General features: G+C 42.1%; 1 protein-coding gene across 5 annotated transcripts in view; it reads right to left on the bottom strand.

The window, feature by feature from the left end:
* LOC141099141 (C4b-binding protein alpha chain-like) overlaps nt 1-13780 on the bottom strand; it is a 243872-nt gene that overhangs the window by 59607 nt on the left and 170485 nt on the right. For all 5 annotated transcript variants that reach the window (XM_073587276.1, XM_073587279.1, XM_073587281.1 and 2 more), the window contains 2 exons: nt 9516-9692; nt 6726-6761 (listed from right to left, as the gene is read on the bottom strand). In XM_073587276.1, coding sequence (XP_073443377.1) covers nt 6726-6761; nt 9516-9692 — 213 coding nt within the window. The remainder of the gene's footprint in view (nt 1-6725; nt 6762-9515; nt 9693-13780) is intronic.

Raw genomic sequence — 13780 nt, 5'->3', positions numbered from 1 at the left:
AATTGCAACATTTTCAAAATTTTTGCCAAATTTCGATTTTTTTAACATATAAGCGCAGTTCATATCTAAGAAATTTTACCACTAACCTGAAGTACAATATGTCATGAGAAAACAATGTCAGAATCAGCAGGATCCGTTGAAGCGTTCTAGAGTTATGGCCTCATAAAGTGACACTGGTCAGAATTGAAAAAATTGGCCTGGTCACGAAGGCAAAAACAGGCTCAGGCGCGAAGGGGTTAATACATTTAGGAGGCCGCAATAGCACAGCGAATAAAAAAAACGTAGAGTAGGACTGCCCCATATGAGATTGCTTTGGCGTGGCGGGGTAGCTCAAATGATTGATCAATTTTTTGCTAAATGTCTCATTTTGAAATACAGTTAGAAATTAATATGTGCATATGCACTTTTATGTATTGCATTCTGACCACAAGCAGCGCTGCCTTCTACCCTTTTTTACATTTTAGTTTGTGATTGGTTTCTCTTCCTCCAATATTTTTATTATTTAGATTTTTTGTCTTGGTTCTTCCTTTTCATTTCTAATAGCAGATTTCTTAATAGCATTTGTCAGGTGTATGGCTTTTTCTGGCCTTTTGCTTCCCTTCCCACATTGTTCTAGTTTAAAGCTCTCCTGATGAGTGTAGCAAGGAGATTTCCAAATACATGTTTTCCAGTCTTCCTAAGGTGCACCCCATCTCTAGTAAGCAGTCCATCGTATAGGTAAATCATTCCGTGATCCAGAAATCCAATTCCTTGCTGACAGCACCATCGACGTAGCCAGTGGTTCACCTGCAGAATCTTATTCCACCCTCCTTGTTCCATGGCCATCCACTGGGAGGATGGAAGAGAAGACCACCTGCGCTCCCAGTTCTTTCACTTTCTTAGGCTGGTTTCACATTTGCGTTTTTTTTCGCGGTAATTTAGCGCTAAATAGCGCATGCGTTTTTTTTTCCTATACTTTGCATGGGATGCGCTTATGTGCGCATACACATGCGTTTGTACGCGTTTTACCGCGCATGCGTTTTTTTGCGGTATGCGCTCGGGCGCACAAAATGCAACTTGTTGCATTTTTTGTGCGTCCGATTTGCCTCAAAAAAACGCATGCGCGCGCAATGCGTTTTTTTACAGCAAGACACCCATTATAAGTCTATGGTGAGCATATGTGCGCATTGGCATGCTTATGTATGCGTTTTTTTGCACATGCGTTTTTTTTTTACCATTAGTTTAGACAATGGAATTTAGGGGTTTGGGTAAAGTTAGGGTTAGTTAAGGGGGTTTAGGGTTAGGGTTAAGTATGGTTTGGTTAAGGGTTAGGGTCAGGGTTAGGGTCAGGGTTAGGGTCAGGGTTAAGTATGGTTTGGTTAAGGGTTAGGGTTAGGGTCAGGGTTAAGTATGGTTTGGTTAAGGGTTAGGGTCAGGGTTAGGGTCGGGGTTAGGGTCAGGGTTAAGTATGGTTTGGTTAAGGGTTAGGGTTAGGGTCAGGGTTAGGGTTAGGGTTAGTAAAGTCATGGTTTGGGTTAGTGTGAGTGGCCACCTAATGTTGGAAAAAAACGCAAACGCGGTAAAAACGCACTAAAAACGCATACAAACGCTTAAAAACGCTGCGTTTTTTTCATGCATGCTCATAAAAATGCTTGAAAAAAACGCAGCAGTTGTATGCTTTTGTATGCATTTTTCAATGCGTTTTTTTGCGGGAAAAACGCGCTGAAAAAAAAAGCAAGTGTGAAACAGGCCTTACCTAAGTTTTCAAAGTCACTGCAGATGGTTTCCAGGTCCTTTCTTGCGGTGTCATTTGTCCCCACATGTATTGGCAGGAATGGGTGGTTGTCTGTAGGTCTGAAGAGTCCTGATATCCTGTCAGACACATCTTTCATTTTTGCACCTGGAAGACAGCACATTTCTCTTGAGATTATATCAGGTCTGCAAATAGCGGCCTCTGTTCCTCTCGACAGGGAATCCCCCATGACCACAACTCTCCGTTTCTTCTTCACAACATTTTTCTCTCTCCATCGAGGTGGACTATGAGGGCATACAAGGTTCTTCTTTGTGGGTAAAGTCTTATCTTTATGTATTTCTTCATTATTCTCCTGCGTGAGAGCCTGTACTGGTTCCTGAGCAGTATGGGTACTGACTGCCTCCCAATCCTCCTGCTTCTCTGTGTCACATACTTCCAATTCTCTGTTTCTTCAGGTGCACTTTGAATTTCTTCTCTTTCTGTAACATGAAGAGATAATTCTACTCTAAGAACTCTTCACTTTCCGTAATGATTTTCAATGTAGCTAACTTCTCTTCTAGATTTTGCAACTTTTCCTCCAACAGGAACACAAGCTTGCATTTCTGGCATGTGAAGTTTAGCTTTTCCACTGGTAAGTTTGTGAACATGTAGCAAGACATGAAGCACACAAAATGGCTCCTGGCCTCTTCCATGTTCTGTTAAAGAGATATCAAAGCAGTGAAAAACGTGCCAAAATTCCAGAGCGCGGTTTACCGATGTCCTCCTTTCAGGTGCAGCGGCCAAAGTCCAGTATTCTTTGAACTCGGAGACTCTTCACTTATCCCAGAATACACTGGGAAAATACAAATTCTCTACTCAGGACTCCTCCCCTGGTTTTTAAAATTACAATCTACTGAAGCAGTTCTTGGTTTCCGAATATGCTCCATCCTGAGGGATTAGGAGTATGAAAACTAAAAGGGTTGGAAAACTAAAATCCCTGTCAATCAGAATGTTTTTAATGACTCACTATTTTTTTTAGTGCAAATGAAGAAAATAAACTTTGTAATATATCAGAGAAATCTGCTTCCGTCTCCATTAAATACATTTTTAAGTGAACAATGAGATGGCAGTTGAATTGTATAGAATGAGTATGTGGAGACGCTAGAGGTAGGCACCCACACTGTGCTGCACTTTCTCTTACTTGTAAGAGGAATATAACAAATCGCCTTCTGTGCTGCATTAATATTTACTCTAAATCTGAAAAAGGGTATGGTCCAGGGTTAAATGTCACTTGAAACAAAATAATGCTTGATCTATTCTTTCTAAATAAATGATTAATACACTCACTCCTCAATATTCAAAATCACAACACTAAAAAGGTAAAGTCGTGGAACTATGAAAATCACAGGATGTATATACGATATGCAAATTATGATAAAAAGGAAACAAGATTTTTCAAAACATCTCAACTTATTCAATTTTGAGTATAATAGCCACAAGAAATATGTGCACGTACACGCCTTGCTAATATTGTGTTTAATAATGGTTAATAATGTTTTTTAGTGGCATATTCTGCTGCGCTCAATTCACTCATCACTGCAAATCAAGATCAGCTGCTAGTAGCTCCCTTTGCAGATGATCATGACTAAGACGCAAGTCGAAACGCATTGATCTTCCCTAACAGTGTATAAGTGCACGACATCATGTCTTATTTATTTTAATAGCTTTTCAATAAAAGTTATTTTTTAGCCACCTCCACCAATCATTAGATCCTCCTTCCTCTTTTTTCTAATCATTGTGGCTATTCAACCTGATCTGTGCGAGGTGTTGATTAGCATCGGGGAACCAGAACACACATGCTGGTAAGCTGACTTCACAATATTATTCCTTTGCAGTTGTCACTCAAAGTGTTCCAAAAGCAGTTTTACAATGCAAGAATGCTATGCCGTATGTTGTTGGTGCTATTGTGAGCAGTTCCCTGACTTAAAGGGAAGGTGCCATCCAAAAAAATTTTTTTCAGCAATTGAAAAAATGTAAAGAATTAATGTTTAAATTTTCTTAAAAAATATTATCGTTTGTTTTTAATTTTGCAAAATATGAAAAATAATTTTAAAAAGTTTGGCATTTCCACTTGTTAACACTAGGGGGAGCAGCTACTGAAATCTGGCACAAAAACCTATGACATCTATAGACACAGTGAGCAGCCATTTTGATGGGGCTTGCAAAGTTACTGACTGTCTTTGCATGTAAAGTCTGGATCAGAACAGGCCATCAATCAGCAGACATGTTTCCTGGATTTCTGTGGAGCAGACAAGCAGACGGTCCATCCATGTGAATAAAACACAGCACTCTATGTACAATCCCTGGCACCGAACAGGGCGCCCCCCACAGACCAGCACACTGCTCTCCTGAAATACTCTGTGCTGCTGTCGCCCTGCTCCTTCCACCATATATCAGGCCCCTGTCACCTCGCTTTCACACATCGCCAGGACGGGATCTGAGGAGAGGAATGGGGTCTTCGGTCACTGAGGATGGCAGGCAGCAAGGATTCTGGGAGCAGAGTGACAGCAGCACAGAGTATTTCAGGAGAGCAGTATCACACGGGATAGGATTAGATACACGGCTCAGCAGGCAGCATCACACAGGAGAGGATTAGATACACGGCTCAGCAGTCAGCATCACACAGGAGAGGATTAGATACACGGCTCAGCAGTCAGCATCACACAGGAGAGGATTAGATACACAACTCAGCAGTCAGTATCACACAGGAGAGGATTAGACACATGGTCAGCAGTCAGTATCACACAGGATAGGAATAGATACACGGCTCAGCAGGCAGTATCACACAGAATAGGATTAGATGCACGGCTCAGCAGGCAGTATCACACAGGAGAGGATTAGATACACAGCTCAGCAGGCAGTATCACACAGAAGAGGATTAGATGCACGGCTCAGCAGGCAGTATCACACAGGATAGGATTAGATACACGGCTCAGCAGGCAGTATCACACAGGAGAGGATTAGATACACGGCTCAGCAGGCAGTATCACACAGGATAGGGTTAGATACACGGCTCAGCAGTCAGTATCACACAGGAGAGGATTAGATACACGGCTCAGCTGGCAGTATCACACAGAAGAGGATTAGATGCACGGCTCAGCAGGCAGTATCACACAGAAGAGGATTAGATGCACGGCTCAGCAGGCAGTATCACACAGGAGAGGATTAGATACACGGCTCAGCAAGCAGTATCACACAGGAGAGGATTAGATACACGGCTCAGAAGGCAGTATCACACAGAAGAGGATTAGATGCACGGCTGAGCAGTCAGTATCACACAGGATAGGATTAGATACACGGATCAGCAGACAGTATTACAGATATGCCCACACTGGTGAAACTTCCAGCCCCCCCCAATTATACACAAGACTATGGGCTGTATAAGTCACTGTCCTCAGACAGCCATAAAAGCAAAGGTGTCAGATTACCGGAGATCACTGGGGCTGTGTGTGAGGAGGCGGAGACAGAGCAGGAGGACGCTGGAGCAGGAAGCACAGGGCTGAGCCTGGAGTAAGCAGTACAGAGGAGCATAGATGAAAGTCACCCGCACTCACCCCTCTCCATCCTCCGGCTCCAGTGAGCGCTTCTCTCCTCTGCTGACCACCTTCTCCATATCTTCAGCCTCTCCTCACAACACAGGACCCGTTATGCCACAAGTGGTCCTGTGATAGAGGGTAAGTGGAGCTCAGCAAATAGCACTGGGCTACAGTAAAATGGCGCCCAGCCACACCTACAGCAGTGAATGGTGCAGCCCACAGGGGCGTGCCCAGTTCTCTGCTACTGAGGCTGCAATGTGCGGTCGGAAGCCGACCGCAGTCTTCTATGTCCAGGGACGGCCATATTTGCAGACTGTATGAGTCCTCCACAGATCTGCAAATCAAGATGTCAGCGCCCAGTGGCTACATGAAAACATTATTACAAACAAACCATAAATCCTGGTTAGTACAACATTTGCTGAAACAACATGTTTTGTAACTTACTATTTTTTTGCAAATTATATAAAATTGCGGCACCTTCCCTTTAAGCTTGCTCCTATGGCCTGCAACATCTCAGATCTTGCCTTCCATTGAGCACATCTAGGACGTTTTTAATTGGCAGCTTCAAAATTAGCTGCAAGCAGCAGATCTTGATGATTTGTGTGCCCAAGTGCATTCAGTGTGACAGAACATTCCTCAGACAACCATTAATAATTTCATTGATGGCATGACAAAAGTTTAAGTGCAAGTATTTATGTAGGTTGTGTTCATGCTCCATACTGAATAAATCAAGATGTTCTGAAAATTTTATTTCTAGGTTTTCATAATTTGCCTATCATTACCATGTCTATTGATTCTGTGATTTTCATAATTCCCACAACTTTCCCTCTTGTTCAGAACTGTGTTATGTTGTTCAAAACACTCTAAGATTAAATAGGAGGCCGGTATAAGTGCTATTGAAGATTACCATTGGCGAGAGAGTAAGTTTTAAGGATGCATGCACCAGCTATCCCTTTGCATACAATGATTGCAAGAACACTATTTCATAAGATATATAATCTCCCTGTTAAATAAAGGTCTATGTAATGTTCCAATGATACTCTCAGGCCTAGGTGTATAACACACAGATAATGTAACTATATCCCCACTTATGTGCTACATGGAGCATTTTGATATTTTGTGAGGCACAGAAAATTTAATAGTAACGGAACCAGAAAAGAAGACTGAACATAGTATTTGATGTATGGTGAGAAAATTAATATTAGCACACTGGGCAAAAACATTAAAAAATAGTTGTAGGTGTTTAAGTAGGCAGTGTACATAGGGGTCAATTAGTATGTTTGATAAGTCCTGCTACAAATATCTCTTGTGAAAACAGCCAAATAAATTAAAAAAGGGCAGCTAAGGTGTATCTGATGAATCTGAAATTGGTAAAAATACACTATTAAACAAAAACTATTAAATCCTAAACCACTTACCTACAATAGCACCAGTGCTGAGACCTTCCTCAGGTTCTAAAATGAAGCAAAAATTGAAAAACTTGTTTATCAACTATAGTAATGCTGGGAAGAAGATGAAGAAGAAGAAGACGAAGAAGAAGAAGACGACGAAGAAGAAGAAGAAAAAGAAAAAAAAAAAAAAAAAAAGAAGAGAAATAAGATCTGAATAGGAAGCCTAAAAAGTATGCAATTTAATAGTTTCTGGCAGCACTAAAGAGGAGCTGTCACCACTAAAAATGCTATTTACCTGCAGATAAATAGCATTACAATGCTGTCCCACTCTGCCTTAGGCCTCTTTCACATGTCCATATTTCTGATACTGCAGAATTACGGTTTTGATATGACGGTGATGTCAATGCTGTCAAAGAGGCCTACTGAAAGTGCAGCTAAAGGAAGATAATTAACTTATTTCCTCCCGTCAGCTGTTGGCTTTCAACCATGGGGGCATGCACAGAGTGATTCCAATCACACCTCACAACAAATATCAAGAAGCGCATTTATCTTTTTTTTTTATTGTTTTATTACATTAATGAAAGGAACAACTTTACAAATTTGGTTTGTGTCACTATATTCTGAGACCCATGAGTATTTTTGGTCAAAGAGCCATTTGAGACAAAGGGGAACTGTAGATGTTATGGTCATTACCATATATACTCCAGTATAAGTCGACCTGAGTATAAACCGAGACACCTAATTTTGCCACAGAAAACAGGGTAAGCTTATTGACTCGAGTACAAGCTGGGTATGCATTGTCCCCTCATCCCTGTCCTAGTATGCATGGCTTCCCCTGTCACTGTCCTGCTATGCGTGGCTCCCCTGTCCTGTTCTGGTATGCGTGGCTCCCCCCCGTCCCATCGTTGTATGCATAGGCTTCCCCTGTCCTGTCGTTGTATGCATGGCTCCCCCGGTGCCGTCATTGTATGCACGGCTCCCCCGGTGCCGTCATTGTATGCACGGCTCCCCCGGTGCCGTCATTACATGCATGGCTCCCCCGATCCCATCATTGTATGCATGGCTCCCCCGGTCCCGTCATTGTATGTATGGCTCCCCGGGTGCCGCCATTGTATGCACCGCTCCCCCGGTCTCGTCATTATATGCAAGGCTCCCCCGGTCCCGTCATTGTATGCATGGCTCCCCCGCGGTCCCGTCATTGTATGCATGGCTCCCCCATTCCCGTCATTGTAGGCATGGCTCCCCTGGTCCCGTCATTGTATGCATGGCTCCCCCGGTCCCGTCATTGTATGCATGGCTCCCCCGGTCCCGTCACTGTATGCATGGCTCCCCCGGTCCTGTCATTGCATGCATGGCTCCCCCGGTCCCGTCATTGTATGCATGGCTCCCCCCGGTCCCGTCATTGTATGCATGGCTCCCCCGGTCCCGTCATTGTATGCATGGCTCCCCCGGTCCCGTCATTGTATGCATGGCTCCCCCGGTCCCGTCATTGTATGCATGGCTCCCCCGGTCCCGTCATTGTATGCATGGCTCCCCCGGTCCCGTCATTGTATGCATGGCTCCCCCGGTCCCATCATTGTATGCATGGCTCCCCCGGTCGCGTCATTGTATGCATGGCTCCCTCGGTCCCTTCACTGTATGCATGGCTCCCCCGGTCTCATCAATGTATGCATGGCTCATCCCTCCCGTCCTGGTATGCATGCTTGCTATTACAAAAAAAACCCCAAAACATCCTACTCACCCTCCTCCAGCGTGCCCACACAGCATCTCGCTGCTACCGGCATCCAGCAGCTCTTCCTGCTGAGCGATCACGTGGCACTGCTCATTAAGGTAATGTATATGCGGTCCACGCCTATGGGAGTGGAGACGCATGCATATTCATTACCTTAATGAGCGGTGCCACGTGATCACTCAGCACAGGAAGAGCTGCTGGCGCCGGGACCAACGGAGATGCAATGACGGCGCGGAGGAGGGCGAGTATGATGTCTTCTGGAAGCCAGCAACTGCAGCTGTCACTGTGTGCAGCAGCGCAGGCTTTAGCCACAGCCGCCGGCTCCTGCCGCTGCTCCCCCTCCCCTTCAGGCTTTCTGGACAATGGCTCATGTATAAGCCAAGGGGGGCCTTTCAGCACAAAAAAATGTGCTGAAAAACTCGGCTTATACACGAGTATATACGGTATTTTGGGGTACATATGACTATTCTATTTTTTTCTCATCTCTAATGGTCTCTAATTGACACGGCGACACAAATACATTTTTAAGCTTTATATTTTTATACACACATTATATATATATATATATATATATATATATATATATATATATATACTGTATATATATATATATATACACTGTATATATATATGTTAGATTAAAGTTTTAAACATTTAATTTATTTATTTAGTTTATGGTGGGGACTCTAACAATTCGGTGATCTTGAAGTGTATTGTAAAATAAACGATCTATTATCATAATGAAGGCTGATACGTCTGTAGAGGAGCCATAGGTTGATGCCGTGGCAGCTACTGACTGCCATGACATAACTGGAGATACTGCCGGCTTCTGTGGTTTGAGGTAGATATCAGCTGTGTAATAACAGCTGGCACCAGCTGCATAGGGAGCGGGCTCAGCTCTTTCATCTTATGAACATTAAACATAACATAAAAAAAAAAAACAACAAAAAAATCCTACACACTAAAAAACAATATGCATGGATTTATAGTGTTTAATTTATCATTCATTTCTAGGTTAAGTGATATTTTAAATCAATGTATTTAAGAATAAACAAATTATTTTGCCATTAAAACTCTTTACTTACCTTTGCATACTGGTAGAGAAGGCTTCCACTGACCTTGACTGCTGCATGTGATAGTTTTTGGGTCACTCGAGACATAGCCTTCTTTGCATTCTATCGCCAAAACCTCACCCTCCACATAAACCCTTTCAGAGTCCACTTTCAACTCTGTATTGGCAATCTCTGTAATTCGGCATGTAGCTATGAAGAAACCATAAAATTAACATTAAAAGATAAAATGTAATTAAATATTCCCAGTATACTCTAAATTATTATTTGTTAAATCTCTTGAAATGTGATAACTAGTATATTACTTAAAGTTGTCTCGTCACAGACAGACCCTATCAAAATTTGCACATTATGCTCCAAGTATCTCAAGCATATACTGTGGGGGAGAACCAACTAGCCAGAGGAGATAGGTTTAAGAAAAGACTGGAAAATTAAGTGGTACTAATGAAATATAGCTGGAGGTCAATTTTCAACAGCCAGATAAAAAAATGTTAGAGGCAGAGTTTCTTAGAAGCAAAGATGGTCATAAGTTCACCAATCTGTGAACTTTTGTGTCTAAGAATTGTGAAACAATTTAAGAATTAATGTTCATCAATGTAAAAATGTCAAAGACTTAGAATATTCCACCACCTACAGTAAATAATGTAATTGAAAAATTCAAAGATTCTGGAGAAACCCATGTACACAAGGGACAATTCAGAAGGTCAATATTGGATACTCATAATCTTCGTGCACTAAAGCGGCATTGCATAAAAAACAAGCATGATTTAGTAATAATTACATGGCCCCAGTAGTACTTCCTGAAATCATTGTCTGAACACCGTTTGCCCTACAGTCCACAACGCAAGTTAAAGGAATCTGTCAGTAGGAGCAACCCTCCTAAGCCGTCTATATGGGCATGTAGGTAATAGGAAGATGAATAAAATTATACCATTGATATCTGCGCTCTGATGTCTTGTTCCTGATAAATCCACAATTTTCTTATACGTAAATGACCTCTTTCAGGCTTTGGGGAGCATATTGCCTGAAAGATATCTTTGCCTCCAGAGCTTATTATAAATAAAAGGGGGAGATACCAGTGTGAGACATGCAACCTACACAAAATAGGAGAAATTAACTTTGTCTTCTTGCAAACACGTTTTTTTGCAGCTCTTGAGCTCTGCAGTTTTGCAACAATATTACAACCCTGTCTGCCTGTGAGATGGAAGCAGAGAGAAACCTGCAGATGTGTCAGGGCAAGATCAGACGGCCGTATAACTCTTGTGAGAATCGCATCGTAAACCTCGTACTGGCTGTCGGCTCTCCTGACCTGTGCTTGAGAGCTTCACAGTAATCCATCATGCTGTCTTGCTCGGGTCAGGAGAGGTGGCGGGCCAGTCCGTGCAGTGCGATGCGATTCTTGCATTAGTTATACGGTCATCTGACACTGCCCTTATAATCACACACAACTTTGCAGTGATATCAGAGAGCGGTCATTACACATCACACTGGTAATGCCTCCTATTTATAGTGGTTGTCCACTACTAGGACAACCCATTCTCGAACTAAATGTTTGGCCCCGATAAAATAAAAAAAAATCACCCCTAATGCTAGTGCCCATTCCAGTGGTGTCAGCACTTGTGGTCCCGTAACTCTATTGTGCGGTGTTGTGACATGTGGTGCCCGGCGCCCAATCAGCGCTGGTGTCAATGTCTCCGCACAGATTGAACATGAAGAGGAAGTCAGGGCTGCAGCTGATCCCTGGCTTTCTCTTTATGTTCCATCCGTACGAAGGCGGGGATAGTGACGCCATCACTGATTGGACACAATGTGTCACAACAATGCACAAGAGCCCCGAGAGGGGCTACAGGAACAGCGCCAGCACAGGAGGCACGTATAGGCTTTATCGGGGCCAAATATTTAGTTCAAGAAGGGGTTGTACTAGTAGTTGACAACTCTTTTAGGGTAAGCTCCAGAGTTCTTCCACGCAATGTCCTGCACGTAGCCTGGAAAAGGTCATTTACATAAAGTGATTAAAAATGATATGAGACATACAGGTAGGACGTTTTTCAGCGGTCTATAACCTGTATGCCCATATTAATAGTTTAGATAGGTCCCTTTAACCCCTCACCATGAAGCCTGTTTTCACCTTTCAGACCAGGCCAATTTTTACAATTCTGACCACTGTCACTTTATGAGATCATAACTCTAGAACACTTCAAAGGATCCCGCTAATTCTGAGAATGTTTTCTCCTGACACATTGTACTTCATGACAGTGGTAAATTTATTTGATATGACTTGCGTTTATTTGTTAAAAAAAAAAAAAGAAATTTGCGAAAATATTGCAATTTTCAAACTTTTAATTTTTTTGCCCTTAAATCAGAGTCGTATCGCACAAAATAGTTACTAAATAACATTTCCCACATCTACTTTACATCAGCAAGTTATAATTGTTAACAGTTGACAAGCGATTTTTTATTTTTACAACAAAATTTGCAAAACCATCTTTTTAGGAACCACCTCACATTTGAAGTGACTGAGGGGCCAATATGACAGAAAATACCAAAAAATGACACAATTCTAGAAACTGAACCCCTCAAGGTACTCAAAACCACATTCAAGAAGTTTATTAACCCTTCAGGTGCTTCACAGGAATTTTTGGAATGTGGAGGAAAAAACATTGACTTCGTTCACAAAAATTTTCCTTTAGACCTATTTTTTTTTTTTACTTTTGCAAGGGTAAAGGGATAAAATGGACCATACATTTTGTTGTGCAATTTCTCCTGAGTACGCAGATACTCTGATAATCTGTCTCCATTAAATACATTTTTAAGTGAGCCATGAGATGGCAGTTGAAGTGTATAGAATGAGTATGTGGAGAAGCTAGAGGTAGGCACCCACACTGTGCTGCACTTTCTCTTACTTGTAAGAGGAATATAACAAATCGCCTTCTGTGCTGCATTAATATTTACTCTAAATCTGAAAAAGGGTATGGTCCAGGGTTAAATGTCACTTGAAACAAAATAATACTTGATGTATTCTTTCTAAATAAATGATTAATACACTCACTCCTCAATATTCAAAATCACTACACCAAAAAGGAAAAGTCGTGGAACTATGAAAAATCACAGGATGTATATACGATATGCAAATTATGATAAAAATTAAACAAGATTTTTCAAAACATCTCAATTTATTCAATTTTGAGTATAATAGCCACAAGAAATATGTGCACATACACGCCTTGCTAATATTGTGTTTAATAATGGGTTTTAGTGGCATATTCTGCTGCGCTGAATTCACTCATCACTGCAAATCAAGATCAGCTGCTAGTAGCTCCCTTTGCAGCTGATCATGACTAAGACGCAAGTCGAAACGCGTTGATCTTCCCTAACAGTGTATTAGTGCACAACATCATGTGTTATCTATTTTAATAGCTTTTTAATAAAAGTTATTTTTTAGCCACCTCCACCCATCATTAGATCCTCCTTCCTCTTTTTTCTAATCATTGTGGCTACTCAACTTGATCTGTGCGAGGTGTTGATCAGCATCGGGGAACACGAACACACATGCTGGTAAGCTGACTTCACAATATTATTCCTTTGCAGTTGTCACTCAAAGTGTTCCAAAAGAAGTTTTTCAATGCAAGAACGCTATGCCGTAAGTTGTTGGTGCTATTGTGAGCAGTTCCCTGACTTAAGCTTGTTCCTATGGCCTGCAACATCTTCTTGTCTTCCATTGAGCACATCTAGGACATTTTTAATTGGCAACTTCAAAATTAGCTGCAAGCAGCAGATCTTGATGATTTGTGTGCCCAAGTGTATTCAGTGTGACAGAACATTCCTCAGACAACCATTAATAACTTCATTGATGGCAGACAGGGGCATTCATTGATCCCCCTGTCTGTCGGTGTTCCTCAAGACTCAGTCCTCAGACCCCTACTCTTCTCCATCTACACCTTTGGCCTGGGACAGCTCATAGAATCCCACGGCTTGCAGTACCACCTCTACGCCGATGACATGCAGATCTGTTATGAATGGGTCACCGAGGAGGAACAACAAAAAGCTAAATCCCAGAAAACCAGAGAGGTTGGTCACTATGCAGATTGCAGATCCCAGATCTTAACCACAACAACTAACAGTAGCAGTGGAGCGTTCCTACGTTGTTCCTAGACGCCTCGTCACCGCCGGAGGACTACATAAACCTAAAGCAAGAAAAGGGAAAACTAACTGCCCCAGAGCAGACCCCAAAGGAAAAGACAGCCCCCACACATGTATTGACGGTGAAGCAAGATGAAAAC

The sequence above is a fragment of the Dendrobates tinctorius genome, unplaced genomic scaffold (assembly GCF_039654945.1).
Source record: "Dendrobates tinctorius isolate UK_male_01 unplaced genomic scaffold, ASM3965494v1 ptg000098l, whole genome shotgun sequence".
NCBI lineage: Eukaryota > Metazoa > Chordata > Amphibia > Anura > Dendrobatidae > Dendrobates > Dendrobates tinctorius.
The sequence above is the reverse complement of the archived record's forward strand: the minus strand, read 5'-3'. Positions and strand labels throughout refer to the sequence as shown.